The sequence below is a fragment of the Oryzias latipes genome, chromosome 9 (assembly GCF_002234675.1).
Source record: "Oryzias latipes chromosome 9, ASM223467v1".
Lineage (NCBI taxonomy): Eukaryota > Metazoa > Chordata > Actinopteri > Beloniformes > Adrianichthyidae > Oryzias > Oryzias latipes.
Window position 1 is genome coordinate 19,897,519 of NC_019867.2, and position 27,932 is coordinate 19,925,450.

General features: G+C 38.6%; 2 protein-coding genes and 1 long non-coding RNA gene across 5 annotated transcripts in view; 1 reads left to right on the top strand and 2 right to left on the bottom strand.

Annotated features, from left to right (window-relative positions):
* tmem132c (transmembrane protein 132C) overlaps nucleotides 1-10,562 on the top strand; it is a 151,317-nt gene extending 140,755 nt beyond the window's left edge. Inside the window, exons 7-9 of the mRNA XM_011479419.3 lie at nucleotides 3,116-3,389; nucleotides 7,117-7,308; nucleotides 8,791-10,562. Of these exons, the coding sequence (XP_011477721.1) occupies nucleotides 3,116-3,389; nucleotides 7,117-7,308; nucleotides 8,791-9,960 (1,636 nt within the window). The 3' untranslated portion in view covers nucleotides 9,961-10,562. The remainder of the gene's footprint in view (nucleotides 1-3,115; nucleotides 3,390-7,116; nucleotides 7,309-8,790) is intronic.
* On the bottom strand, nucleotides 3,448-8,212 carry LOC110015635. Its single transcript, XR_002290876.1, has 2 exons — nucleotides 8,105-8,212; nucleotides 3,448-7,290 (listed from the first exon to the last, which is right to left on the bottom strand). It is a non-coding gene; the product is annotated as an uncharacterized LOC110015635 (long non-coding RNA).
* An 8,804-nt stretch (nucleotides 10,563-19,366) lies between the features above and the next one.
* slc15a4 (solute carrier family 15 member 4) overlaps nucleotides 19,367-27,932 on the bottom strand; it is a 38,493-nt gene continuing 29,927 nt past the window's right edge. For all 3 annotated transcript variants that reach the window (XM_020706125.2, XM_020706128.2, XM_004072720.4), the window contains one exon: nucleotides 19,367-21,099. In XM_020706125.2, coding sequence (XP_020561784.1) covers nucleotides 20,948-21,099 — 152 coding nt within the window. In that variant the 3' untranslated portion in view covers nucleotides 19,367-20,947. The remainder of the gene's footprint in view (nucleotides 21,100-27,932) is intronic.

Below are 27,932 nucleotides of genomic sequence, written 5' to 3' on the forward strand. Positions count from 1 at the left end.
GGCCGTTTTACCTAACTGATGTTCTCTTACCGACTTCATCCACAGCTTTCCTGCATAACTAGATTTTGGTCAGGTAAATATTCCTGTATGCGTTACATCAATCTCTGTGTGTTTGATGGAAAATGTTTAGACTGCTCCAAGATCCATGCACGCTATGTGGAAGAAGGGAAAATAAAGGGATCAACTGAAAAATAATTTTCTTTAAAGCTATACTGATGTAAGCAAGAGCACTTAGGTGTCAGTCAATTTAGCCTTTCCTTTGGTTTACATTTCAGCGAGCGGAAACCATATTGAGAGCAAACACTGATAAAAAAGAACACAATGTAGCATTCTTCCTCTCTTTTTGTAGTCACAGACGCCCCTTTGCGATCTGTTAGTAATGGACAAAATCTAATGGCTGACGTTTAATTTTTGCCCGTCCTTGATTATTTGTTGTTTTTTTTGTTTTTTTTTACAATAAGACCCCACTCCAATTATCTTTGAAAAATCTGTTTTGTTTTCCAGGACATAGTCTCTGCTAAACGGCAGAAGTTCATTAAAAATCCACCTTTAAGTTTTGGGTGGAACTGTTGGCTTGTAGTAAGCCTGTCCTCATTTCCCATCATCACTTTGTTTACACTCTCACCTGATGGCTTACAGCCCAATCATAATAGTACGATAAAGGCGAGCAAGATCGGAGTTATCCAGAGCAGGGAGTTTGTGGCATGCTAATTGTAGCATTTACGTCATTTTTTCGTCTGTTCTTGATTCACAACAACTTACATTTCTGTATTTATACAGAAATACTCAGAAATGTAATTTAAAGCTTAATTTTCTTTAGATATGTTCTCCATCATGAGAAAATAGCCTCAAGAACATGTAAAAAATACCAAGAACACGATTTTCATCAGTGGGTGTTTAATTTCTCAACAAAAAGTTTCTTTTGGCATTTAACATGCGTCTCTATCTATTAGGTAGAGTCCCATTTAAGCCTTTTTGTAAGCTCCTCTCAGATGTGATCTTTCCTTCAAGACACACATCATGTTCTCTGAATGTACAATCACTTATTTAAATAGATCTATCATAAATCACTGAAAGTTCCCTACATTTGCTTGATTTATCTTGGTTTTGCATATTTCAAGCAGGTTCCAATGTTTTGCAACAACTGGTGATGAAACTGTACGTTTCTAGGCGTGCATCATACTGCTGTCAGCCGTCCGTGAAATAGCAGAGTTGATTTGACTTTGGAGTGTTGACCACCAACCTGGTTTATTTTAGCCAGCGGAGCACTTACTTTTTGTGCCTGCAGATTAGCAGCACATCTCTGACCAACCTGGACATGTTTCATTTTCACTACAGTGCACCTGCTGGTGCAAAGCGAGGGGAATGCTTCTGTACTCGGAGCTTAATAACATTTCACTCAAGGCAAAACTGCACTGAAAGTCTGCATGTTTTACAACACTATGGGATCAACAAAATAACCAGAGAGCTTGTGCTTTCTACAAGTTCTCTCTTTGCTCAACTCTGTTTTCATTGTTTTTCTGGCTTTATAACACTTTTTAATCAATCTTTACCACACTTTACTCTTTCAACAGATTTTATAAGACTAATAACAAAAAAATAACTACACATGATCATGCACAATGCTGCGTATTTTAAAGGCTAAAACTGAGTTTCATTTTTTTTTTATTGAGGATTTTCAATTTCAGTGATCTGATTGCTTGAAGCTTCAAAAACCAATAAATTTAACCAATCAATTAGTTAATTTAAACATCAATGTGTTCAATTTCTACCCTCCAAGTAAGTTATTCAATCTTTTTTTATTCTGGGACATTTTTGAGCAGGATTGCAAAGATCTGAATAACAATTTCTAGCCCAAATTGAACCTAAATGGCAAAAGGCTTATGCCTTAGTCACAACCGCCCTTAAGGATGGATGGATGGATGGATGGATGGATGGATGGATGGATGGATGGATGGATGGATGGATGGATGGATGGATGGATGGATGGATGGATGGATGGATGGATGGATGGATGGATGGATGGATGGATGGATGGGCTGTCTGCGGATAAAAAAGGAAAAACCTGTATGAGGCATGCATGAAATTTTAAGATCGTTTTGTAGACCAATCAGTAAAGCCATGCAGTGAAAATGTTCATGCACAGTGAACATTTGAACAACATGTAAGGGTTCTAAGGTTAAGGTAGTCATGTTTTCAACCACCTAAATTGGTGCACTGCTCAAGGGGCCTGCTAGTGCTGATCAAGTCAGAAGTTCATGCTCTGTGCGTCCAGCCTGACCATTTCAGGGTGAAGTTTGTAGTTCTACGCTGCCTCTGCTCTCGGTATCATCTCCATCCAGACCATAGTCACTGCTCCCTCCCTTTGAGCTGTCATTATGTCCAAACTTGACTCTGACATTACAGTTGCCAGCTGCTAGTACGGGCTGCACACACAACATCCCGTGTGTGCAGCATTTGCATGCGGTCAGTAAGGAGCCAGAACACGCCCCTTACCGATGGCTTGTGTGGCGTAAGGGCAACATACCACAATCATTATCCATATGTCATAAGTGCATGTTACTAACATTATCCTAACAAATACTTCACAATACACTTTACTACAAGCACAACAATGCTATGTTCCATGTCCATGATGTCACTTAAGGTGGCCACATGAGCCACAAGGGAACAGCAAAACCCACCTGCTTTCCATTTAAGATGCATCCGCACTTGTCTACATTTCTCCACGGGCCCGGAAAACCCAAAATACTGAAGCACCCCCACGGGTCAACCCCCATATGGGTGCGTGTGATCAAGGCATTACCCTCATCAGGGCAAAGTCTTTTTCAGCCACCCATTCACCCATGCACACACATTCTGTTGGGGGCAGAACCGCTGACCAGACCACCAGGAGCAGCGTGGGGTTCTCTGTCCAAAGACACTTCAAAATCTGAGCAGGCAAGGTGGCAACCAAACCTGCGACCCTTTGATTAAAGGGTCAACCACTCTATCTCTGCAATGCAGTCGCATTAATCCTACCTAAATCAAATAAAACCAACCCAAATCACTCCAAGTCTAATAGAAACTCACTTTCAACCTGTTATTTTTTTTTTCTGTTGTATTTGCTTGTCAGGTCGACACGGGACAGCGAGGATGAAGATGATGAAGACAGACGAGGCCGAAGCTGCTCTCTGCAGTACCAACACGCCATTGTGAAAGTCCTGACTCATTTTGTTGCTGAATCTGCTGATTCACAAGGACAAACCAGCTTCTTGCTGGGATCTGACTGGCAGGTGGACATCACAGAGATGGTGTGGGATTTCCTGAAAGTAGTGAATCCTCAAATCGCAAAGTTACTGGACAGGAGGATTCTGGTAGGGGTGGACATTGGGGTGACAGTTATTCAGGTATGTCATACAATACATGTAAGAAATTACTAAATAGAGAAAACTATGTGCAAAAGTGTTTGGATGGTTTCCCTTTATTCATTATTTTCCTTTTTAAGTACATCAAAATGATTTTGCTTCAATCAACTAAGACAGCTGATTTATTTACCCTTCTTTTTATTAATTGGTTGTGCATACAATTAGAGTCTAATATTTAAATATATATTTGTTTGACATTTTTTGTATTTTAATTTATTGTTTAACTTTAGCTAGGTTAAAATGTCCTTTTTCCAGTTTCAAACACTTTAAAGATAACTTCAAATAAAAGTTATCAAGTAAATAAGGAGGTTGTACACCAAAGAAAGACAGTCTAAGTGAACATACACATCAAATATAGTTAGAATTTTAAAAGTGAATAGAAAACCAAGGGCAGTAGGAAAAGCAAAGTTGGGCAAAGTATCTATCAGATTAAAGTAAAGTTTGCATTGCATAGTAGAGTAAAGCAAAACTTGCTGCTGGAGTTTTTAACACACATAAACGGAGCCTAATGACCAAGAACCCTACGATGTGCCAGAAACACCAAATAGAAAAGTTTGGAGCACCAATCAAGGTTCATTGGATTAAAAGCAGAGATTTACAGTGGCAAGGCAGTCCTTGTCTTTGTCTCAGCTTTGTCACTGTCAATCCTGTGGTCTCATACACTGCTTTCTTGGCAGCCTGAAGCCTGTGGTCTCATGTGGCTGCACCGAGGCAACTGCTAAATGCAATCAGTCTCATTCGATTCTGGCCTCAACCTACCGTCTGAAAATCCATCAACTCCCAGGGTAAATAAACCTCATAACCTAAATGATTGCAGCACAAGGTCATGTTTATTTGTTACCAAAGCTTACTTGACATGTTGCCTCTTCACAAGTTGTACCCAGGGAGCAAAGTTAAGTTTTATAGGTCTGGAAAAGTGTTTCGTTTTAATTAGTGCTCTGGAAAATTGCCCTTTGAGGGAACACAGAGTTCACACAAAACTGAAATAAGAAATAAAAAAAACATTGTGATGTGCATCCTAAAGAAACTTTGAAAAAGTACAGCATTCCCCTAAATAACCAGTTGTTTCGAATGAGAGAACATAGACGTTTAACTCAAAAGAAACAAAAGAAACAACTTGGATTGGATTTAAATTTAAGATACCGTATATTTGCACTGTAAGCCTTCATTTTTTTCAAAAAACAGCAGAGTGCGCTTTATAATCCAGGGAACCTTATATAGGGATCAATTCTGGTTGTGTTTACAAATGTCAAAGCGATTTTGAGAAGAACACTGCGCTTTGTCAAAATGTATGGTTTGGTGTGATTTTGTATATGCTAATACGGCTAAAGTGCAGCGGAGTTGGACTGCGTTTTTTTAAGTGTTACTAACAAGGTTGGGAGTTAACATAGTGACAGTAACATTTGTCAGATGGTCGGTTTTTTTACGTGTTCCATACAAGATTTAGTGTTTCAGATATTGTGAATATGCTTCTAACATAGCAATCGTGCAGCATGTTGCAAAAAAGTTCTGGAATTACTGAGAATGAAGTTAATAGAGTCTGACTGAGTTTGATGTCTGAACTTTCTCTGACTATTTTGTCTGCTTAAATACAGTAACCTGTTTTAAAATGTTACAAAGTTTAAAAAGGGAAAGCCCTTTGAAACCCAAGGTTTATTGATCCAGCACATATTCTTAATCTGATTTTAGTGAAGCAATTACTGCCACTCACTAACCTAGTCAGCAGACTATTTCAAAACATTGCTGCAGTAAAAATGACATTATTTCGAGATGAAAAATAAGTACGTTCTGGCAACATTCCAGTGAGATTCCAGTAAGATTCCGATGCAAACCTTGGTTTTTGTGCTAAATGTTGAAAATACAAAGAGAAGAAATCTGTTTTAGAAGGGCCGCCAACAGAAGGTCTGCTCAAAAAATATGGAACTATGACCATGGTGGTAGAAGCGACAGGACTTTTGCAACAATATCTTTTGGACAATATGAGAAAAAAAAAGTTAAGACACAACGTCACCTTGAAAAACAGGCTGATGTGCAGCAGTAATGTTTGGAAATTCCAAAAATAGAACAGGAGCGCAAACACCTCATACCAACTGTCGAGCATTATGGTGGAGGGCTGAGAAAAAAAATACCTGGCTCACATATTCTGCTGAAAACAGGACTGATGCGTCTTGTGCATTGATGTTGATATACAGGCGGATTGAAGGGGCTCAGTACTGATACCTATGAGCCGGCAGAGATGTTTTGTAGAGATGAATAAAAACTTTTCTCTTTAAAGATCTTCATTTCTGCTGTGAAGTTGGATATTGTAACATCAGAACTCTTTGAAGCGAGCCCCAGGTGACTATTTGGGAATCTGTCCTTTTTGCAGACGAGGTCTGGCTTCACTCCTCCGTCATTCTGTTGATGTGATTCAGGTGCTCGGAGGCCTTTTTGCACATTCCATATGTAAGCGATGTCCCCAGCCTCAGGCCTTATCTGTAATGAACATTGTTGCTGTTTCAGGGAAGGTCCTGCTTGTCATTCTCCTTCTCTCACTCCGTGCTTTGTAGTCTGTGAGCAAAGGACATCATCTGTCCATTTGGACTCTATCAGACAACCAAAGGGTTTCATCAAACTTTTATTGTCAGGAGAAAAAAAACACATTAGAATAATATGCTGAAAGAACATGAAGACATTGTCTATTTCAAGGACAATAACAGCCGCTCCTGCCTTGGCTATTTTTGACGAGTAAGTTCTTTTGTCTAAAGCAGACTCCGTCTTGTGTCACAGTCTATGAGTCAGCCTCTCGGCACACAGACCTTCAATTTGTCAGGTTTTTCATGCTGACTGGATGAATATCAATCTCCTAACGACATCTGCAAGAGTGGAATCTGCTTCCTGACATTTGGACTCTGGACTTGTGCAGACATGCTCATTTCTACAAACCGTTATCCACACACATTTGTAAAGCAAGAACAAACAGAAGAAAACATGACCACAAAGATCTGACAGGAGACACAAACCATGCCATGTGTCACACTGGGATCCTTACGCTTTAAGTGAATACATGTAGAGAAAGATGCATTGCTCACACACCATTCTTCTTCTTATCATGATCTTGGCTTCTGCTTTAATAGTTAAAGTGTGATTCTCCAATGGATTTCCAGTGTTAACCAAAGAGAATTGATTTTTACCTACAAGAAGCCAGCCAAGTTTAGTGTTTGCTTAGTCTTTAGAGCCTGGAAAAAGAAATTAAACCAAAAGTAGGCTTAGGTTTCCTATTTAGCATACAGCCCAGAGCCAGGTTCTTTTTCTATGTAATGCCTGGAAAGACTTTTTCTGCAATCATCTGCAATTTAGGCACTTTCTTCATGAGGTGATATTAATGTCTTCCACTTAACATGAATCAGTTGTCAGTCAAGTAAGTTGACCAGTGATGAGCTTTCTGTTATCCCAGTCTGGGATAACAGTCCTAATGATCTGAAAGTGCTCCTTGTTTTTTTAACTGCTTTACCTTTGCTGCTGATTTATCATGAGAAAAACCTGCGAACCAAATTATTCCAGTAGAAAATAAAAAAACTCCCACCAACGGCTTGTGCAGCAGAATCATTATTGATTTATTGTTCACGTCACAATGTCATAGATTACTGCTCAACAATCCCATTTTAGGGAAAATCTTATTCACTTCCTATTTTCACCTTTTTTCCTGGATTTCTTTGACATCTTGCAGGTTTTATCTCCACTGTCAGACTCAATCTTGGCAGAGAAGGCTATAACTGTAGTGGATGACAAGGTGACCATCACAGAGCTGGGGGTCCAGCTGGTTACGGGCCTCTCCATGAGCCTCCAGTTAAGTCCAGGGAGCAACAAAGCCATCCTGGCCACGACCACCACACAGGAAGTGCTACAAAGCCCCAAACAGGTCAGGATCATGTTCCACATGTTTTAAAAATGATCATTTAAATGTGTTTTAAAAAACAAATGATTTCATTTGGTTAATTAACTTCAAAAAACATTTGACACCTTCTCAAAATTCATTGTTTTCTTTGGGTTACCATTCATTTTTTAATTTTTATTTTAGTAAAAAATACCTAATATTGTCACCTTAGTGTTCTCTAATAGGAAATTATTTTTTTTTTATCAGTGCTATCACTAAAAGAGCTTTAAATTTTGATCATTTGGATCATTATCAACAAATAAAGATTAAAACAGGAATGATAATTAGTGGTATAAAACAGTTAAATTGAAATGTTCTCTGCAAAACCTTATTCCTACAAAAAAAACTCATTTTATTTAACTGACATGTCTGATTAACAGAGGAATTCATGTTAATTAAGTTCACACAGTCACCATTAACTCCTACCATATTACCTTTTTATTTATTCAATGCTTGATTTTTAAAAACTGGTATTGGTATTCCTGCTGTGATGCTAGAATGTGAATTCTGCCTCAGAAATGTGTGTTCTTCAAAACAAAGCTACGCCCACAGACTGCATGAGGATGAGCAATTTTACCAGCAGAGGAAGCGTGCGTGTGCCACAGCTCATGTACACAGCTCTGCAGTGTCTGCTCCACACCGCTCCTAACCGTCTTAACACGGAGGCTTGAGAGCCGGAGTGTGACAGAATGTTTTTCATTGGGCTGCAATTGCAAGTGGAAGCTTAATCTCAGAGCATGCAAGTGCAAAATCACAGATACTGTTCAGAAATATGACTTACACTCCAAACTTGGCTGTTCTATCCCACTTGCTTGCCTTTATAATTTGCCGAGCCAACGCCGAACTAGCCTCTTTGATCCATCCATCAAGGCCTGCTCTGAGCTTCTGCTTGCCCCCCCCCCCCCCCCCCCCCCTCTACAGGGGAGGGGTGCAACTGTCATTTATCTACGCTATCTCCTTACACTCTGTGTGGAGATAAGCAGGCAGCGCTGCTCTATTAATGCTCTGGTAGCCATAATTATGTAGCATTTACAAGTCACAGTGGGGAGCTGCTTGTGCCCCGTTGGGGATTTATCCTTTGGCATCAATAAAGGAGAATAGGGAAACTTTAGTAGAAGGCACATTTAGGAGCAGCTGTGAGGGAAATCCTTTCTGGCATGAACAATGTTTAATGTTTCCGTTTGATCTTACTTTAAGGGTCTTTTAATTTGAACCTAATGAAAACTGCTTCCAAGTTAGCAGAAGCATGCAATTGAAAGATTCATTATTTCAGAAAAATGCCAACTATCATTATGGCTTATTTTCCAATTTTAAAAACAAAAGTGCAAAGAAGCCAAGATTTGTTAATGGATAACAAGTTTCAAAAAATTTGTCTGCTGCGCTATTTTATTGTAACCAAAGCTGATCATTTGTTCCTGGTAATCATTCTTTCTCCGCTTTAAATGGCTTTTCTGTGTGTTTCCATAGGAGGCCTTGATCAGCGCATGGCTCCAGTTCAGTGATGGTTCTGTGGCTCCTCTGGACCTTTACAGTCCAGACTCCTTCATCCTGACGGCCACTTCCTTAGATGAAGAAGTGGTCACAGTGCAGCAGGACCCCTCGTGGAAATGGCCTGTCATCGTTACAGAGGCAGAAGGTCAAGGCCTCCTCGTTCGAGTAGAAATGACTGTGTGCGAAGTCTGTAAAAAATTCAAGCGGCGCAGCATACTAGCAGCTGGCAACTGTAATGTCAGGGTCAAGTTTGGACATAATGACAGCTCAAAGGGAGGGAACAGTGACTATGGTCTGGATGGAGATGATACCGAGAGCAGAGGCAGGTTCTCCTCCTCCCAGGACAAGACTGGGCTAGAAAACCCCTACTATGGCAGTTCCATATCTGAAATAGAGGACGGAGTGCTGCGGAGAGCTACCACAACAAGAAGCGAAATAATACGGCGACCTAATGGGGGCAAACTCTCAGATGATGGCAATCAAAAGATACAGACTGACTTTGGGGACTTCCCAGCACAAATAGATCTGCCTCGAGGCCGCAATATGGACGACGAGCTCCTTCAGTCGACACGTGGACTGACAGACCTAGAGATTGGCATGTACGCCCTGCTTGGGGTCTTCTGCCTCGCCATCCTGGTCTTTCTTATCAACTGCATTTCTTACACCCTCAAATTCCGCCACAAAGAGCTCTCCATTGAGGGCCAGGAGAACATGAACCACGCCCATGACTGGGTGTGGCTGGGGAACGAGTCAGAGCTGCTGGAGAGCCAGGTGAGCCTTTCTCCTCAGAGGGAAGAACAAACCTCCATCATGGACTCGAGCAGTGGCCTCGAGGAGGGCAGCCACCTGCTGAACGGCGGTTCCATCCAGAAAAATGTGCAGAGCCAGGTGCACCGGGCACCAGACACAAGCTGCATATCAAAGGACAGCAAAGGAGACTCCCCAACCACCAAGAGGAAGAGAGTCAAGTTCACCACTTTCACCACTATCTCCTCAGACAATAGCTATTCCACTGTAAACACACTGACTGGAAGCCGCAGCCAGGACATTAAGTGGGTATGCCAAGACGTGCAGCTGGGAGACCCTAGTGAGTTGCGCAATTACATGGAAAGGTTAAATGACAGTGCTTTAAAGGAGGCGTTATAACAGACTGTGCACTCGTTACAAACTCACCCTAATGCCTTCCAAAGGATACCGAGTCTTAACAGACCTATGCGAAGTAGATCAAGAAGGGAATTTACCACAAAATCACCAGAAACTGCCAAAGGGTCATAACATTCAAAAGACTGTCAAGATTTCACAAATGATAATCCACCATGTATAAGAATTCCAGAAAATTATTTTCCTGTTAGCTTATTAGAGATAATTACCTTTTTTTTTTTAATCATCCTTTTATTGTTAAGAGTGTTCCGAATGAACTGATGGTCCCTGGATTTGACATAACCTGAGACATGGCCTGAAGTTGAAAATGTGTTGAATGACTTTGGAACTTTTGTACAACTTTGAATAGTAATTTCTTATGTGACATTTGAATTCTGTTGAAGAGCTGTGATTGGCTAAATCAAGCTAAAGAGGAATATCTGCATGTTTTAAGGGAAAAAAGGCACAAGTTTCCAGGTCATTCCCATTTCCCTTGGCAAGGCAGAAAACCTGTTATGTATATAATGAACGGTTCTAAAGCATTGTATTGTTGATCTGTATATTGTATTTTCATATCATTTATGGAATACACAACGATGTCAAAAGTATCTGTCAGCTTTTATTGTGCACTGAACCATAGGCCATACATTTACATCCTGAGCTTGTTTCTAATGAATCGATCTTTTCTAGTAGAATACAGTATTCTGACATGACAAACCAGGTGTGAATAACCATAGAAGTAATGGAAAAATGTGATATTTCCCTAAAATGCTTTTACAACTTTGATTCCATGCTTTATTTTTTACATCTTTCTGGATCCAGACAAAAGGTTTGACAATATAATGTCTTGGTCACTACTGCCCTTACAGTTAAAAATTGTCTGTCTGCGGGCAAAAGATGGGGGCAAACCAAAACGGGTCAAATAGTTTTTCTACTGGTATGCTGCAGGCGACAGCCTGTTATAAACACTTAAAGAACATATGACGGATCAACCTCTTTATAGGTGCATGCGGCTCACGCCAGATTTACATCGGTCCGTCTCTCGTCTGTCTCTGTTGCGATGATACAAAAGAATTACGTGCAATAGTCAATCGGAATGTTTCCATCGCCTCTGTCATGTCTGCGACTGGCGTCCATCCCTTCACAATGCAAAGCAAGCTTTATGCAGGATTTCTATTTCAGTCTATGGCTTTTTTCACAACAAAAAGCCCTAGAAACAGAAATAGGTCCAAATTTCAAAATTAAAACTTTTGTTGTACTTTCAATATGTATACAATTTTTTTTATACATTTTTCATATTTAACCCTTGTGCTATCCTATGACCCCCCCCTTACACTGACGTGTTCTCCCTACCATGACAAAGGTGGATAAAGGTGAAGAGGATTTCATGTAATCCATGGAAACCAGTGAAGATCACAAATCATTGAAGAAAAAAGGTTCAGAGCACTGTCTAGTGGGTCTAGATGACCCAACTCCCAATGTTAAAGTGCCTAGGATAGCACAAGGGTTAAGGTGACATGCCATGTTAGTACTGTAAATAGCCATCCATTTTTGCCATGGACGGCAAAAGTTTAATTTTGGAAATACAAAAACATAACATAATTTACAACACAAAACATGCATCTTACAAAGCCTCTGTGAGGAAGGAGAGGCGTGTAGGACTGGCACGTGCGAAAGCAATGAGCTTCATCCAGTGTGTGTCCTTGGGCAAGATGCTTCACACTACTGCACAAATATGTAGCCACAAGGGGGCCCAAGTCTGGTTCCCCCTGTGCCAGTCCCCAGCCCGGTTAAAATACAGCTTTGTTTTAAGGACGGACATCTGATGTAAAACACTCTGCCAAAAAACCTGTGCGAGGCAGTGAAAGCTGATTTACTATGGTGATCTTAGTAAGACAAAGATCTTCACCACGCCCTCAAGGGTCACCCAGCCAACAACAGCTCATGGCCAAAATAATAAAAAATAAAAATAACTATTAGAACTCTTGTCAGTTACTGTAGAAGCCGGTTTCTATCGCTCACTGCATATTCAACTGTAAAGATATAATTTAAAGAAGGGTGGGCAATGTTTTCTTTTTGTCAGCAGATAATTCAGGTAGTTGAACCAAAGATTATCATCTCTAAAAACGTTCTAAACAGAAGCACTCGCCTGAGAAATTGGGTTTTGCTCAGTGAACGCTATTATACTCACAGTTGGCTTGGTTGATTGTGAATGTGTTTTGTAGGAAGTGTGTGAGCATGAAAGTGAGTGCACGTGTGTGCTTCATTTTTGGGAAAATGATCACAGTAGATGTTGCCACACAGTGGTTTGTCAATCCTCAAAACCCGGAATATTGTCTGGAAAAATGGAGATGAAATGCAGCAGGAAACTGAGATTACTGTGGCTGCAAATTACAGGCAAGCCAGGGTCACGTTTGGTTTGCTCAGAAATTCTGCTAGTTAACCATGAGATCCTAAATGATTTACACAAACAAAACATTGCACACAGTATAGACTTTATATAATACTACCAGGCAGACTTTCAAAGACACCCTCTCCTTTTTGCTTGGATTTATTGTTTTCTTCTTTAATCTCTTCTTTCGTTTTTTTCTGCTTTTGTTGGTGGTGTAAAATAACAAAGGAAACATCTGGTTCTGATCTGACACCAAGTAAATGCATGGCCAGTATCCACAGAAAAATCATTTTCACTAACAAAAGCATCAATTTACATAGGTAAAGTGCATTTTTTTGGATCATTCATTGGTTTACAAAGACGTTTTTTCTTCTTCTTTTCTTTATGAAAATCAAATAGGGTCATGGCTGAAGATAGGCTGGCACAGCTAGATACTAAAAAGTACAGTACTTAAAAAAGAGGCTTGTGTTTGCATATCATCTAAAGCAAACCATTTAGTCAATAAGTTAAAAATACTTCTTCCAGTGTTACTAAATAGGAAAAATAATCTTTTTACTTCAAAACAGTATTGCAATTACAAATACAACTGAAAGGGAAAAAGCAGAAATGAGTGATGGAACATGTTTTTTCCTTTTTCCTCCTCAAAATGTTACTTTTTAACTTTGAAGTCTGCTCGATTCTCATAAATAAATAATAAAGTTTTTAGTTTAAAATGACATGAATCATACTTGCAGGAGGCTTTAGTGTGCTGCTGTCGTGGACTGCATTGCTTGCACAGGTAAAGTTTACGAATTTTACAGTAAGTACCAGCAGTCAATGGTAAATTAATAGGGGGGCATGTGCAATTAGAATATTTTTGCCAAGCTTCCACGGCCACTGTTGGAGGTTTCTTCCTCTTCAGGTGGCAACAGATCATTGGAGCTCATTAAAGACCACCATTTTCATCCACTTAGGCTGCAGTTTCAGATGTGCTCCTGCCTGCTGGGAAAGTGATACACAAGGTATAATGACTGTATTTCCTTCCATTCCGATGACATAGCAACTCAAGACTTAGTTTTGCTGGCTTTAAATCTTGACTTTGCTAAAAAAGGAAAGAAAAAAACCCTCTCCCCAGGCCTTCATTTTAAATGGATTTTTAATTAAATTGATGATATGAGGCCAACACGCTTTTACTAATGGTCGGCTATGCTCCCTGCAGTCTTAATGTGCACGCCCCATGTTTGCAATTTTCAAAATAATTACTCGCTGCGTGATTTAGGTTGCCGCCTTGAATTTGTGTTGAAGTCAGTTTAGTAGTTTTGAAAGGAAAAAAAACCCGCTAACATTTGGTTTCTTTAAAGTGAAACCTGTAAAGAAACTGTGCTGAATAGCCTTTTCTCTGACAAAAATAATACATGAATGGAAAGCAATGAGATTTATTTAAAAGCCTAAGAGACAAAAATTAAAACAGATAAGTAATATTATTTAGTATTTTCTATTTTTATATTTATATTAAAGGCTTAGACACACTAGCATGTAGCACGTGCACAAGTGGTTTAACTGTCTGTAAGTCCCACTGGGCATAGTTCAGCATCACTGTGGGTTCATTTGGTAAAACTATCTATATTTTTTAGACCCGTAATGCAACTTTTTTTTTTTTTTATTATGCCAAATCTAAGTATTTACATTGATGTTTTTCTTTCCAATTAAAAAAAAAATATTAAAAAGAATCTTGAGTCAGTTGTTTAGACTGATATCTGAATGCAGATCTGAATCTGTATTGGTTAAAAACAACCAAAACAAACTAATGAAAGCTAGCTGAAGTGCCAGTGTAGTGTCTGACTTGTCAAAAAAGAACTTTTTAAATGAAAATTACTTTCTAATTTTATCTGAGATACATTTTTCTAAAGATAATCATCTGTTAGGTGTCAGCATCCAATCAACTGTAACACGGTACAAATAAATAACACCAACATAAAAGTGCTACGAGATGCTTTTGAACTGACTAATACCCCAACTGAAAGTGAGGATATGCAGTAAATGTATGGGCCCCAAATGGTTTTACAAGGAGAACAGAACAGGTTCTAAAACAGAACCCTGTGGGACCCCAGTTGACAGCCCATTTGTCTCTGACACAACCTGATTTATAGAAACACTGCCGCTCCTGTCAGAAAGGGAAGATATAGGATGAACTATTGTGTAAAAGCTCCAGAAATGTCACCTAAACCATGGATTCTATTTTTTTTTTTTTTGTGTGTGTGATCATACAATCAAAAGCTAAAGTGCAAAAACCACTAGCCCTACTTCAACAAAGTTCTCTGTAGCTTGTGGCTAAAATGATTCAAATGGGACTTTTTGGGCATCACATCGAGTTTTACACACTTGTAACAGGTAGAAGAGGTTTTAAAACAGGTGTACACAACAAAACTGAAAAAGTGACTTGGAACTTTAAGAAAACGAAGGACTTAGAGAAGTCCAGTAAAATGCTTAGAAGTCAAACTAATTGGACCATTGTGTAAATAGGGAATCCCAAATAAATTCAACTTTATTTATATAGCCCAATATTACAACATAGTTTTCTGAACGGACTTGAAACTGGTAATTGTATAAGAACATGATATCAGTCATGAAATACAATAGTTAATTGCTAAAACAGACTAAGCTAAACTGGGCTTTGCTGCCCATTGAGTGTTTTTTCACAATCTATGGAGCTCAGTGTACAGCTCTTTGTGCCAGTATCTTTGTTTGGTGCAAAATGATCAATCTTGTTTCATTTGCCAATATATTAAAATGTCCTATAGAATCAGGTTGCTCTGAACCACAGAGTTCTAATTTTAGATGGATCTATAACACAGCAGCAGTTTACAAACGTTTACTTTAAAAACGAACAAATGTGGGTGAATAGTGAGTGCTGTCTGGCAGAAGACAGTTTTTAAAGAGACAAAACTACACTTTTAGAAATGTTAGGCTGTACAAATAGTATATTGTCATTGTTAAAAGCTTGTGTTGACATCAATGAGGAGAAACATACACACTTTATTGAGCTCTTAGGCTGCCATGTTTCTAAGCAATAAATCAAGGATAAGTCTGATGTCACATTTCTGACAAAGAAAAACAAGATCACGGGAACAGAATAAGACTTTTGAACTTGAGCAAAACTGTCCTTGTCCTTGAAATCTCGCTTCTGTTCGGGCAAAATGGTGATTTGCAGGAGAATGGCAAGCTTGTGATGGCCCACATCTCCCAACTTCTTTTACAGTTACAGTTTTTACCAATGATGAGGTGAAAACTTAAAACTTCTTCAGATTGGCCAGTTCTGATGTTTCTCTCATTGCTGCTCAATTAAGTTTGTGACTGCCCAGAGAAAACCCATGCATGATGCACGGGGGGAACATGCAAACTCCACACAGAAAGGTCCCAGCCTGGATCCAAACCAGAACTAACCCACCACAGCACCAGTGTGCAGCCCTCTTATGAAAAAATATTCATTATTTGTTTTGTGCTTTACTCACATCATGGACCCCATGCACATTTATCTCAGAAGTATCGGCAGTAATGCAACAAGGAATAAGGGAATCTTCTTTTTGTACCATGCATCCAAAAAAATCCTCACATCAAACAAAAAAAAATTACAAACATTACTGGTTGCTGGGAAAATTGAAGACAGATTTAGGGGAGAGGTGGCTAAGAAAAGCTTTACAAGTGGAGATATTTGAGACATTTTGCGTCTTTGGAATTAGTGGGACAAGCAGGTGGAGCCTATGACACCCAGAGACAGTGTGTCCGTTTTCAAGACAGGGATTCCCCAGAGCAGGAAGGCTGATCTCAACCATGTGCCCATTGTCAAAGATGAAGACAAGAACTTGAACAAAAGTAAACAAAAACACAAATGCAGGGCAAAATCAGGTAAAACTAAGCACAAAAACCATTTCCATAGGATTCTAGAAGTAGTTTCACACATAAGGGCTGATGCATTGCCTGCAATTTAGGACAAAAGTAGTGTTCAGCTTTGTTGTTGGCCAAACTTTTAACATGCTTGTGATGTAGTCACGTGTGTTCAGCAGAAAAAAGGGCCCCATAAGGGATTTGTGCCTTATTTTGGAACCTGACGTACAGGGAAAGCAGAAACACCTGAGACTCCATGTAATTTACCAGTAAGAAAAAAGAAATGCTTTCTTACGTATTTTTAGGTCAGGTGAGTTAATAAAGTTTGGCAAAATGACAAACAAAAATTGGCGAAGTATCAAGTTTTTAAAGGTAAACTTTGGTTCAATATATTCAATAGACAAAAATGCACAATTAAACTCTCATTTAGAATAAGCAGTCATAGAGATTAGATCTTATTTGGTAGTTACAACTATACTATACAACTATATTATTTAAATGTTGTAGTCTAAAAATGTATTTCATTGTGCAACATTTGTGTTAATTTTAGCATCGCACCTGAAAAAATATTGAAGAAACCAATCTTACCTGACAAGCAGCACATCATTTAACATTTAAATGGGGCAACATGGTTTAATAATGACTGGTGATGATGTAGTTCACTTTTGTGAGATGGGGGCAGAATTGCATATCAAGCAAATAAACAATATAGGCTGATCAAAGTATCTATGTAGATTAGTCAGGACTCTTATGTAAACTTAAACATAACATGGCAAAATTTTTAATTTCCATTTATACCTGTTATTGTCATTTTATTCTCTTTGTTTTTAAAGGTCACAACACAGAACTGATAGAAATCAATGCTGTTCAGTGTGTTAACACTAACACAAGTCTTCTTTCACACTGTAGAGCATCCTTCTGCATACACAGGAGCCCGATTTCTAAGAGGATGCGGACCGTTCTGCTGCAATGAAAGAGTTCAGCTCAGGTGATTTTTGACATAATAAAATAACAACATCATGTAAAAACCCTTCACCCAACAGAAAAACAAGTAAATGCAAAAAAGATGTTACCGGTAACCCTATAAATTGAGAATTTGGCACAGTGCTGTAGCACACATTGATTTATTATGTTCAACCCCCTTTTGCTTGTATAACATGCATCTCTAAGAATGACAACTGATAACCTAATGGGCCTCTTTGTAAATGGATGATTACCTCTTAGAGAGGAGCAATTTGTCTTTCGTGGCTGTTTGATTTTAAACATATCTTCATTAGCTTATCTTAATTAACATGCAATGATACATTATCATCCTCCAATTACTGGAGCAACATCTTTAGAAGCTTCTGCCAGCTGCTCTTTGTGCAGGTAAGACTGCAAAATCTGTGTAACAAAGTAGGTAGACTTCTTTTTACAAGGCCCCAGAGGATAAAGCCAGACAAAGTTAGGATGTGCAGCTAAATTCAAATTGTTCCACTTTATTTCTGAAGAAATGGTTTTATTTTTACTACAAAATATATGAAATATTAGTAGATTTTCTATTTTTGTGCATCAGGTTATGTTGTAATGCTTCATTTTATGAATCACTTCACATAAAAGTAAGACTTCAGTAACAATTTCAAATTCACTGTCATTTTCATGGTGTTTGCAGCAGATGGCGATCTAGAAGAATGCAGCGTTTAGTCCAACTCTACTTCAGTCAACTTCTGTTTTTTGCCAAATTCTGTTGTAACACTTGAGAGCGACAGCAGGGCTCGTAATCGGTGATGATGCAGTTGGAACGAGGAGTCCTGCGCCAGTTGGAAGACTGGGGGCGCTTTCATGTTATTTTATTTTGTCGACCACTCACCAAAGTTTCCTCGAAACACACCAACAATGGGGTTAATGTAGAGGCAGCAGGGGTGAGACGAAAGATTTTTTAAGATTAAGACAACAGATTGTAGAATTGCCTGACGAAGTAAACAGACTACACTTCTGTTTACTGTATGATCAAAAATTGACCTTCATTTGAAATAGTCTGATCAATTTCCCTAAACTCAAAGTAAAAAAAAAAAAAGACATTTAAATCAGAAAACGTTAGAAGTTGTTCTCCTTGAAAATGTTTGAGGAGACAGAGCAATGGAAACACAATAATGTACAGAAGGTATTTTTCAAAACTACATTTTGTCTTACATTCTGGTCCATAAATCACTCTGAAACATGACGAGGCCGGTGCCGGCTGTGCATCTTGTTGTGACTGCCTTACAATTTTGCCTCTGCAACTGCTTCAATGTGTGAAGGAAAGAAAAAACAAAAAAACATGAGAAACAAGTCGCCCCACAGGAATTATGACCTGGAGGTGTTGTGTTGGTTTCAAACATCAAGCTGTCTCTTCAACCCCAGCTGCGGTTGACAAAATTAAACAGGAAATGGCTTTGTGTGAGGCAAGCTTCTAGTAGGAAATGTGTGTATTAAAATAAAAATAATATCTATAGGGGATTTCAATCTTCAAAAAAAAAAAAAAAGAAAGGCAAGTTTTATATTATTTATACCAACGTTTGCTTTTTCAGGTGTAGTTGCTGGGACATAGTAAGCTTGAGATTAACAACTGTGTGACACTGCAGTGATTTAGACTCAAAATGTTAAGCGTACAAATGCAGCTAATGGTTCTTCACTGGATTTCAGGTCATTTCCTTCATTAGACGGGTCATTTTCTGAAAATAAAACATATTTCAACTGCAAATGTTCCTTCATTTGGCACATATGTTAGCTTGAAATGACTTTTTTTAATGTTTTTTTGGCCATAAGGGGTGATTACACACATTTTGGATTCTGCAGGGCCACATGTAAAAGTGCACACAAGGACAGGAATGAGCTTCTTTGAATCGGTAGAAGGAAGTAGAGGGAGAATAAAGGTTGACCATAGGTGAGCCTAGATAAAGCAATGAAGAGCATTGTAAGACTCGAATAATGAAACAGACTTTTTTCCAGTGAAGCAAAAAAGGAAAAAAGAAAAAGTAAAATAAACTGCAAATCAAAGAACAATTTTCCTCATAGTTAAACAAAGCAAATAGAAACCTGAAGAAGAGAAAGGTAGAAGAAAGAAGCGTCATTGACAGCAAGCAGATTTTGTTGCAGATAGTCATATAATAGCTTTAGGAATTATTAGAGCAATGATTTTTGTCTCTGTACTTTATTTTTTAAGCAATGTCATGTATTAACAAAACTTATCCCCAATACAGTCTTTAGAGGAGTACAAACAAACTCTCCAGTTCTAAATCCTCAGCAGGCATAACTCAAATAAAAGTCACAAATATTTTGGGGAAAAAATAAAAAAAGAAGCATAAAAAAGCAATTTATTATCTTAAAAGTATTCAGATCACTTTACAAACGCCACATGATAAACTCTGTCCTAAGTCCTGGAGGCAATTTTATTTTCCCCACAGTTACTCTTTATCAGCAAACGTTTTTCTTTAAACCCCAAAAGCAAACAAAAGCACATGCTTTCCCAACAGTTTGACTTCGATATCACATGAATCACACACAAAAACAAGCACACTTTAGTCTTTTATAGAATAAAAGCAAATGAAGCCACATTTGTGGCCACATTTCATCTGTGTGGCCACAGATGAAACCCTCATAATGCAGACGTTTTGTCCTTTGTTTTGTTTTGTTACAATCTTACAACAAATCCAAACATTAATATCTCATGTTCTTAGGTTCCGGTTTTGTAAGTGGTCATTTTGACATGTTTGTCATCAAGGGAAATCATTTTGTGGTTTGACCTGCAATGTAAAATTCTGCAAAGTAGCCGTGTTAACATAAGCAAAAAAAGAAAATCCCATTTTATGTCAGGCACTGTCTGTGGATTCATGGTGGAGTTATGAGAAGGCTTTATGCGGCTTTGCAGTGTGGACTGTAATCACAGGCAGAAGAAAACAAACACGACAGATTATTCTCTCAATATTAGATGCGACTAGACGATGGATTCGGAAGAGATCTACGCCTGGACACACCAAAACCTGGAGTGATGTGCGGCATTATTTGACGCCTGTAATTCAGATCACATCAGACTCATCGATGCTTTTCAGTAAAAGACAACATTTTAAATATTTCATACTTCATAAAAATATGGGGTTTGGGTGGCTAAAATCCTTACATTTACAAAAAGGCACCTTCAGAATAGTGTGTCAAACAATACTGTAAAAGAAGATGATCTCAACACAAACTTCAGTACATGTGCGAGGTAAAATGAGCTCAGGTTGTCAGAAAAATAATGAACGCTAAATAATCATTACTTATCTTTGAAACACAAAAATCATTATTAACAGTAATTTCATTAAGATATGATTTTAAATACGTCTCTCAGAACTCCAAAAAAACAAAGGAAGCATTGTCATAATTAAAAAAAAAGACATCTGTCAAACTCATATGGCAGTACTCCTTGAGTTGTGTGCAAATGATCCACAAAAAAGGCAGCCAGATCAAACACACAGCAGGAGGGAAGCACAGCAGAAAGGATTTAAACACTGCTCCTGCATGGCTCTCCATACTGTCGGGTGTAGCTTTTCAGTCAGTGATGTAAACCCATTTCTGTTTAAGAAGAAGAAAAAAAAATCATAAAAATAAATAACACTGGACTACATAAACTACTTCCTGTAAGTACCACTGAAAAGCGTTTGTGGGCACTGAGGAGAGAAAAGGAGGGCATTTATGACTGGGGTCAGTGGGATGTCGGGTGCAGTGGGTGGGTGGGGGTTAAGAAGAGGCGCGTCTCTGGGGCTGGCCAGCTGCTTTGCCCCTCTGCTTGTCATACTTGACAGAGATGATCAGGAAGACCAGCAAGGTGACACCCTGGATCCCCGCCAGAAGGAAGAAGTAATAGTGCAGAGAGCAGTCATTTATATTGCCTACAAAAAAAGAAGAAGAGAAAAGCAGAATATTTGTTTGGGGGAAAAAGAACTATGACACAGCACAGTTACACACACACAGCCCAAAATGTGTAACAGCGCATTCAAATGGAGGCCAAAGAAGCATTCATGTGTTATAAAGAAAAACTCTATATTAAAGATTGAAAAAGACAATAAAGGATCTGGAGTTTTTCTGTGGAATTCATAAAACACAAGGAAATGGCAGCAAACACAATTCTGTCAGGAATCAGCATTCAGCAGGGAATAAAGGGGGGGGGGCTGTTACCTTTCATTTCAGCAGAGTGAAACCTTTTGAAAGTGAAGACAAATGACCCTACACTTCAGCGTTGATAAAAGAAGGCGGTATCGATGATTTGGGACTGAAGTATCAAAAATAACAAGAACAGAGTCGACCCTTTGCTGTGATTCGAGTCACGGAGTCTTTCATCAGCATTAAAGCGCGATTTGCTTCCTTGTGGGATTGCGACTTGATAAAAAGAAAAGAAAATATAACTGATGCTTCCACTGTGATTTGCTGTACTGAAGTACGACTTGTTTACAGGGATGGAGGCTAAGAAAAACTTGTGGGGTCTGACAGGAATATGAATACATAAGTTCAAAACATAAATGTTTACTATCACTTTGAACTTTTTCGACGCCAGGATTTAGAGATTTTAACCACAGCTGCTAAGTGTCTGATTTTCTGATGGTTGTCGTCATTTAGCCACAAAGCTCAAGAGAAAAGCTCAGAATAAATCCCGTTTTTATCTCTCCAGGCGGTTTACATGAAGGGCAAAGCTGACAACAATACGATTGTCCTCGCTGGAGACAATTGGATTGGTATTAGAGCAGCTTTTGTCCTCTTGACCATGTAAGGCAGACCAATTGACTTTGTAGCCAACAGCATGGGATGACGCTCTGCTACTTTGCTGGACATGAGTCCTTTCTTTTGCAAGTAAACCACAGTTGTGCAACTGGACTGACATAAAGATGGTTCATAGTCTGCATTATGAGTGAATGGATTAGTATGACGCTCTGACTGAATTCCAGCTTCTTCTGAGGGGGCTTTCAAAGTGAATCCAAATCAAGAATAGAACATTGAAATACATTTTTTAAAAAGTTAAATTCAAATTTCAAGTTTACTGAAATTAGGTATAGTGAAGCAGCACTTGTGATCCTAAATCTAAAAGAGCTATTAACTGTAGGAACAAAGTAGTACTTGATGCTTGTGAATTGGATCCATTTTTTAATGGTGATAAATGGTAAATATTGACCTTTTATTTGTTGTTTTTAAGCCATAAGAACCCATGGCGACATTAGTGTAACTGAAAAATATCAGAAATTCTGTGGTCAGCTTGGTTTGGGGTAAAATACACATAATTTTATTTTTAAGAAAAAATGGTTCTGGGTTCTTATGGGTTAACAAAGAAAAAGGTAGGGTTGCAATATATTTGCACTTCTATGTGTATTTTAACATTAGCTATATGGAGTTTCGGATGCATACTGGTGATATTGGAGTAGTAAAACTACTTCTACCCCAGAGTTTTTACCTGCCACTTTTCCATCTTGGGAGATTTGAGGGCTTACATGGTCAGTTATGCTGGAAGGTCACCTCACTGAGTAGGAAAGAGCCTAAGCTTGTGCGGGAGGCTGAGCAGTAACAACAGTAGTCAGGCTCACCTCTACTACTTGTTTGAGCTCTAAAACCCAACTCCTCCAGAGGCGTTGGACTCTGTTGTCCTCTGGATTTGCCCATGCTCAGACACGACAGGCTGATGTGCTCACGGCAATAAAACTAGTTCCGCCCTGAAACCGTTATTTAACTTACCTTTTATTGTTATTGGTGTTGAAGAACCAGGGGAATTGAAACTTACTAGACAGAGCAATCTCTTCTTTTCTAACAAAGAAACACAGTCTCAGGTTTGGAAGTTCAGTGCCTGACTAAATGTCCAATATCTATTGCAAACTGCTCTACTACCAGGAGCAAACATTAACTCAACCAGAAAACACTGGTAAACAGCTAAACACAATCTATCAAAAGTAAAACATGCCTACCCCTGACACAAAAAGCTGTCTCAGATGGCTATGAATAGAATTTACTAACTTCAGCACTTACCAGACAAAACACAACTTACTATCAACAGATGAACATGTCCTAACTCTACTTTAAACGTGACTAAAAGGTACTACAACTTGAAACAAATACCTAATACTTTTAAAGAACTATTGCATATTTAAAGACCCACTCTGATCTTCTTTTGATCTATTTTAAGAGCGTTCCCTGTAGTTTTTTGATTACCGGTATTATTAGGTCAGTTTAGTCAAAATCAAAAACCTGTGTTGTTTTCAAGGACATAGTTTCTGCAGAGCAGCAGTAGTTTATTAGAAGTTATGTAGAGGACTGTTGGCACAGAGAAACCTTCCCCCCTTCCCATCATCCAAAACAGAGCTTTGCGTTTACACCATTGACAGCAGAAGAGAACTGGACTGAGCAACCTTACCTTCCTCAGGAAGTCCCCGACATACAGTATATACTAGCCAAAATGTTCTTTCTAATCTTATTTTTTTCCAAGATTTTTTTTCATGCCTCAATAAAAGCATGTGGTGTCTGCTGGCCCTGTCCTTAAACATTCGAAACATTTGACAGATGCTCCCGAGCCTGCTTTAAGTGGATGGGGTGTGGACTTCAAACAAACTCACTCCTAATTAGTGAGAGGGGTTACCATAGAAACACTGACTCAAACTAATCAATGTCTACTGACGTCGCATGGCTGGAGCCATCACCGCGAAAAAAAAAAGAAGAGTTCATTTACTGGTAGTTGGAGCCGGGAGTTAAGCCATTTTCTATGGGTGATATCACACTCAGACACTCCAGTCGATGCTTTACACTCTCTCCCGCTAGCTTACACCCCTCAACACTCCAACCTACCATTACAGGTGCAGCAAAAATGGCAAGCAATAGTAGACCTATCCAGCGGTACAGTTTTGAACCAGATACCAGCTCAGACGAGGAAAACAAAGACGTACATGGATCTAGTCATCAACAAGTGAATGGATCACAATGGCATGGAGCAGGGAGCCCAGCATGTTTTCTACAACACAAATTCAGGCTTTTTCAAACGCCCTTTTTTCATCAGCTCCTGAATCACAGCAATTTGACTAAAGAAATATTCAAAAATGCAATTTTGACCCTACGATTACATATACACATGTCCTCTATCGTCAGAAACATGCCACAGGAACATGTTAAGAACACCAAAAACACATTTTTCATCAGCATCAGAGTGGGTGTTTAATCAAGCATTTGCAGGTAAATGGCAGAGTGCATCAATGTCAACTTTCCTCTTTCTCCTACAGCCTTGGTTATGGGAAGGTTTTATTGAGTAAAGGAAGTTATTTTTAAGCAATGCTACATGCACTGGGTCATGTCTATGCTTTAATACTTTGATCGTGGAACAGAGAGCTGACTCAAGTCTTACCAGAGCAATATTGAAATGAGCTGCAAGAAGAAAATCCTACATGCATTTGGAACGCTGCCACAGCTTTCACTTATTTTGTTGCCATCTTAATCTATCAAAGGTATAAATAATGAGAAAAAGATCAAAAGGCAAAGTAGCGTTTAATTTTTCATTAGATACAAGACGACATTAACTTGCTGTGGAAGCAATAGGAGTTTCAGTTGATAATTTGTTTTGACAAAGAGGGGAAAAAAATCATGAAATTATAAAGAAATTCGCTGCTCTTATCTTTAGCAACAAAGCAGAATCAATCATAAAAACTGTGCCGTACAAAATAGAAAACCTTTCAAGTATATTGGGAATAATTATTAGGACATATTTAAGTTTTTTCCAGGATTAATAACACATCTTTTTATTAACAAAACAATGACTGGATCCCACCTTTGTTTCAGTTAAGAAAAAAAAAACTTAAAGTCTTGAAAGAAGAGGAAATGAGTCTTAAAAGTTTAATTATACATGAAATAGATTTCCCCACCTTCCCTCAGTCTTTGCCCCCCCAGGGCCTGTCCGTCTGCCAAGCACTTTTGAAAAATATTGAAGGCTAATTACTACAGCAAAAGACCAAACATGAATGTGGAGCAAAAGAAAAATAATGAAGCCAATAAATAATTAACGGCTGTTTTTAAAGCCAGTTTCTCAAGAATAGGAGGAAATGGAGTCTAGTAGTGTTTCCAGATGTGCTCAACGGTTCTGTAAGACCGATTTCAATCTGGAAATTACAAATTGTGAATTGCAGGGAAAATCGGCGCTGGTGGTTAGATTCCTTCCATCACAGTAATATAAAGTCACAGGATGATTTATCTGACATTGGGTATACGTTGCCCATCTAAGTTCAAATGAAACACATTCTGAGTTTCTTGGTTGAAAAATGGACCAATTGATCCAACCTTTAGTGCAGTGATCTGACATTTTGATGCTTCAGTGTCTTCACTGCAATCTTATGTCTTGGAATGAATCAGGAAGATCAAAGGAAAGTTTCTTTTGTCTTGTATAACAGCCTCCTTGGATTGGCTTTATGACTAATTATGAAGATTTAACAAACAAAGTTTAAAAAAATGAAAAGGTTTATACGCAGCTTTTAATTTGGCATGTATGATACAGAAGAGAGCAAAGCGTGATATTAAATTTGTCAGGTCTGACATTCGACTTCCATGAAAAGTCTGACATTTTGCTGAGTGTGACCCAATAGGATGTTCGAATGTCAGCTCATGGTGGATTCTAGAACACTTCAAGACATTTGATAAAGCATCACTCAGGAGTTGAGTGCTGATCAATGAAAAAGGCCACTTCCTGTCCTGTAACAATAGTGGCTCACAAAAAACAGTTGTGCTGTATAGCCGATACCTCCAGCAAAAGGAGAGCAGATTAAAATGCAGCAGCCCTTTCTGGAGATTCCCCTTTACCCTCCAATGTAAAGAGTAAAGGTCAAAATTTGAATGAATAGACTAGTCACAGTGAAAACAGAAGCATGCTGTTTGGAAAAAAGCAAAGAAGTGAAGTCACACTGAAAACGTAGAGCTGTTAACTTTGAAGCTACTTCCACACCGCCCTCGGGAATACACGACCGAGTGACCACTTCTAATGATCGGTCTATGTAAATGCATAAGTTTATTGGACTGTTTTTGGGCTCCACACACAAAACGCGCTATTGAACGCAAGTTGAAAGTTTACCCAGGTTTAACTTTGACCAATCAGGGACTTAGCTTTGGTAGTGATGTATGGATGGCGTCCCTTTCAATTCTCGGAAGTGCCAACCGTTTCAAAATTGATCATGCAGTAGAAATCAATAATTGCGGTTTGTGCCCAGGCAGAATTATATGACACAAAGTCTTCCATAAATCAAAACAGAGCTGTGAAAGAAAACCTGGAGTGAGATTCACCAGATTTTCATCACTTCGACATTTCACACCAAACCTCTTCCAGATGTAGATGACGGATATGGACTAGTATTGGATAGCAGCAGTCCATTGTGAACATAATTTGCTAAACACGCGTTGAAAACACGCTTTTACATGCCTGGTGTGAACGTAGCATCTGTTTTTCTAATTGAATTTCATTGAACTGTACTGTACTGTAAGTTTGCTCCACAGTGATTTTGGTCACCTCTGTGGTCATCTGATTAGAGACTATTTATCCCAGCAAACACAGGGGTGAAAGAGACAAAACAGTGGAGGAGTTTGAAAGTTGCCCCAATTCATTCAAATTGATCAAATAAAAATAAAAACATTTCCTAAAAGGCTCCACAATCAGAAACATAAATTGAAGTTTAACAAAAAAATGATTTTTTAAATAAGAAATGTCTTATTTTTGCAGCTCATTTTCCTACCCGGAAGTGAAACTACCGTAGTCATTATCTGAAGCACCAGCTTTCTTTACGTGTGGGTGCCGCCCATTTCATGACATCAACCTAGAGCCGGCCTCAGCACCACGACTGCAACTTCCTCACGAAAACAAACAACATTCAAACTTTTGCATAGATAGGTCTCCATATTGTGCATATAAATGGACAGCGTTTTTGCTAAGTATCGCTAGCTCAGCAGAGAAAAGTGGGCTGGTGCTCAGAGCGCAGGTTTTTAGAGGAATCCTCAGAACAGGTCGAAATATCGCTTTGGGGTTTCTTTTCGTGAGAAAGGAACATTATAATACATTTAAAAGGTCAAAAAATGTATTTTCAATGGTATAAGCCCTTTAAATGAATGTATGACTAAAGTAAAGTGTAAGGTGTGATTGTGTCAACATCCAGAAAAAGACAAAAGATGTTTACCAAAGTGACTGAAATAAATATTGAAGGTTAATTACAAGTACATGTCTATTTTCCTAATGGCAACTGACTTAGGAAAACTGATCAGAAAAATCTACATTTAGATTAAAAAAATAAACTTTTTTAACAGTAAACAAATAGTTACTTTTCCATTCAACTAGTTACTTTGTATATTTGATTTTTTTTTTTTTTAATTTAATCTTTATTTACCCAGGAAATTTCCCATTGAGATTAAGAATCTCTTTTTCAAGGGAGTCCTGTGCTGAGTAATTCAGTTACTAACTCGGTTACTTTTAGGATCAAGTATAACTATGATTACTTTTTAAAGTCACCTTCCCAACAGGGATAGCAGGCCATCATGTGATTGGTTTGAGCCTGGACGTTACAGGTTTCTGTAGAAGAGAACCACATTAGTCTTAGTTTGTGTTTGTCTCTGTCTGTTGGTTGGTGCGCAAACCCCTAAGTTGTCTCAAAATTAGACTCAGCATAAAAGTGAAGTTACTTCAAACATCCACAAATTCAATTCAATCAATTTTTGTGAATTAATAACTCAA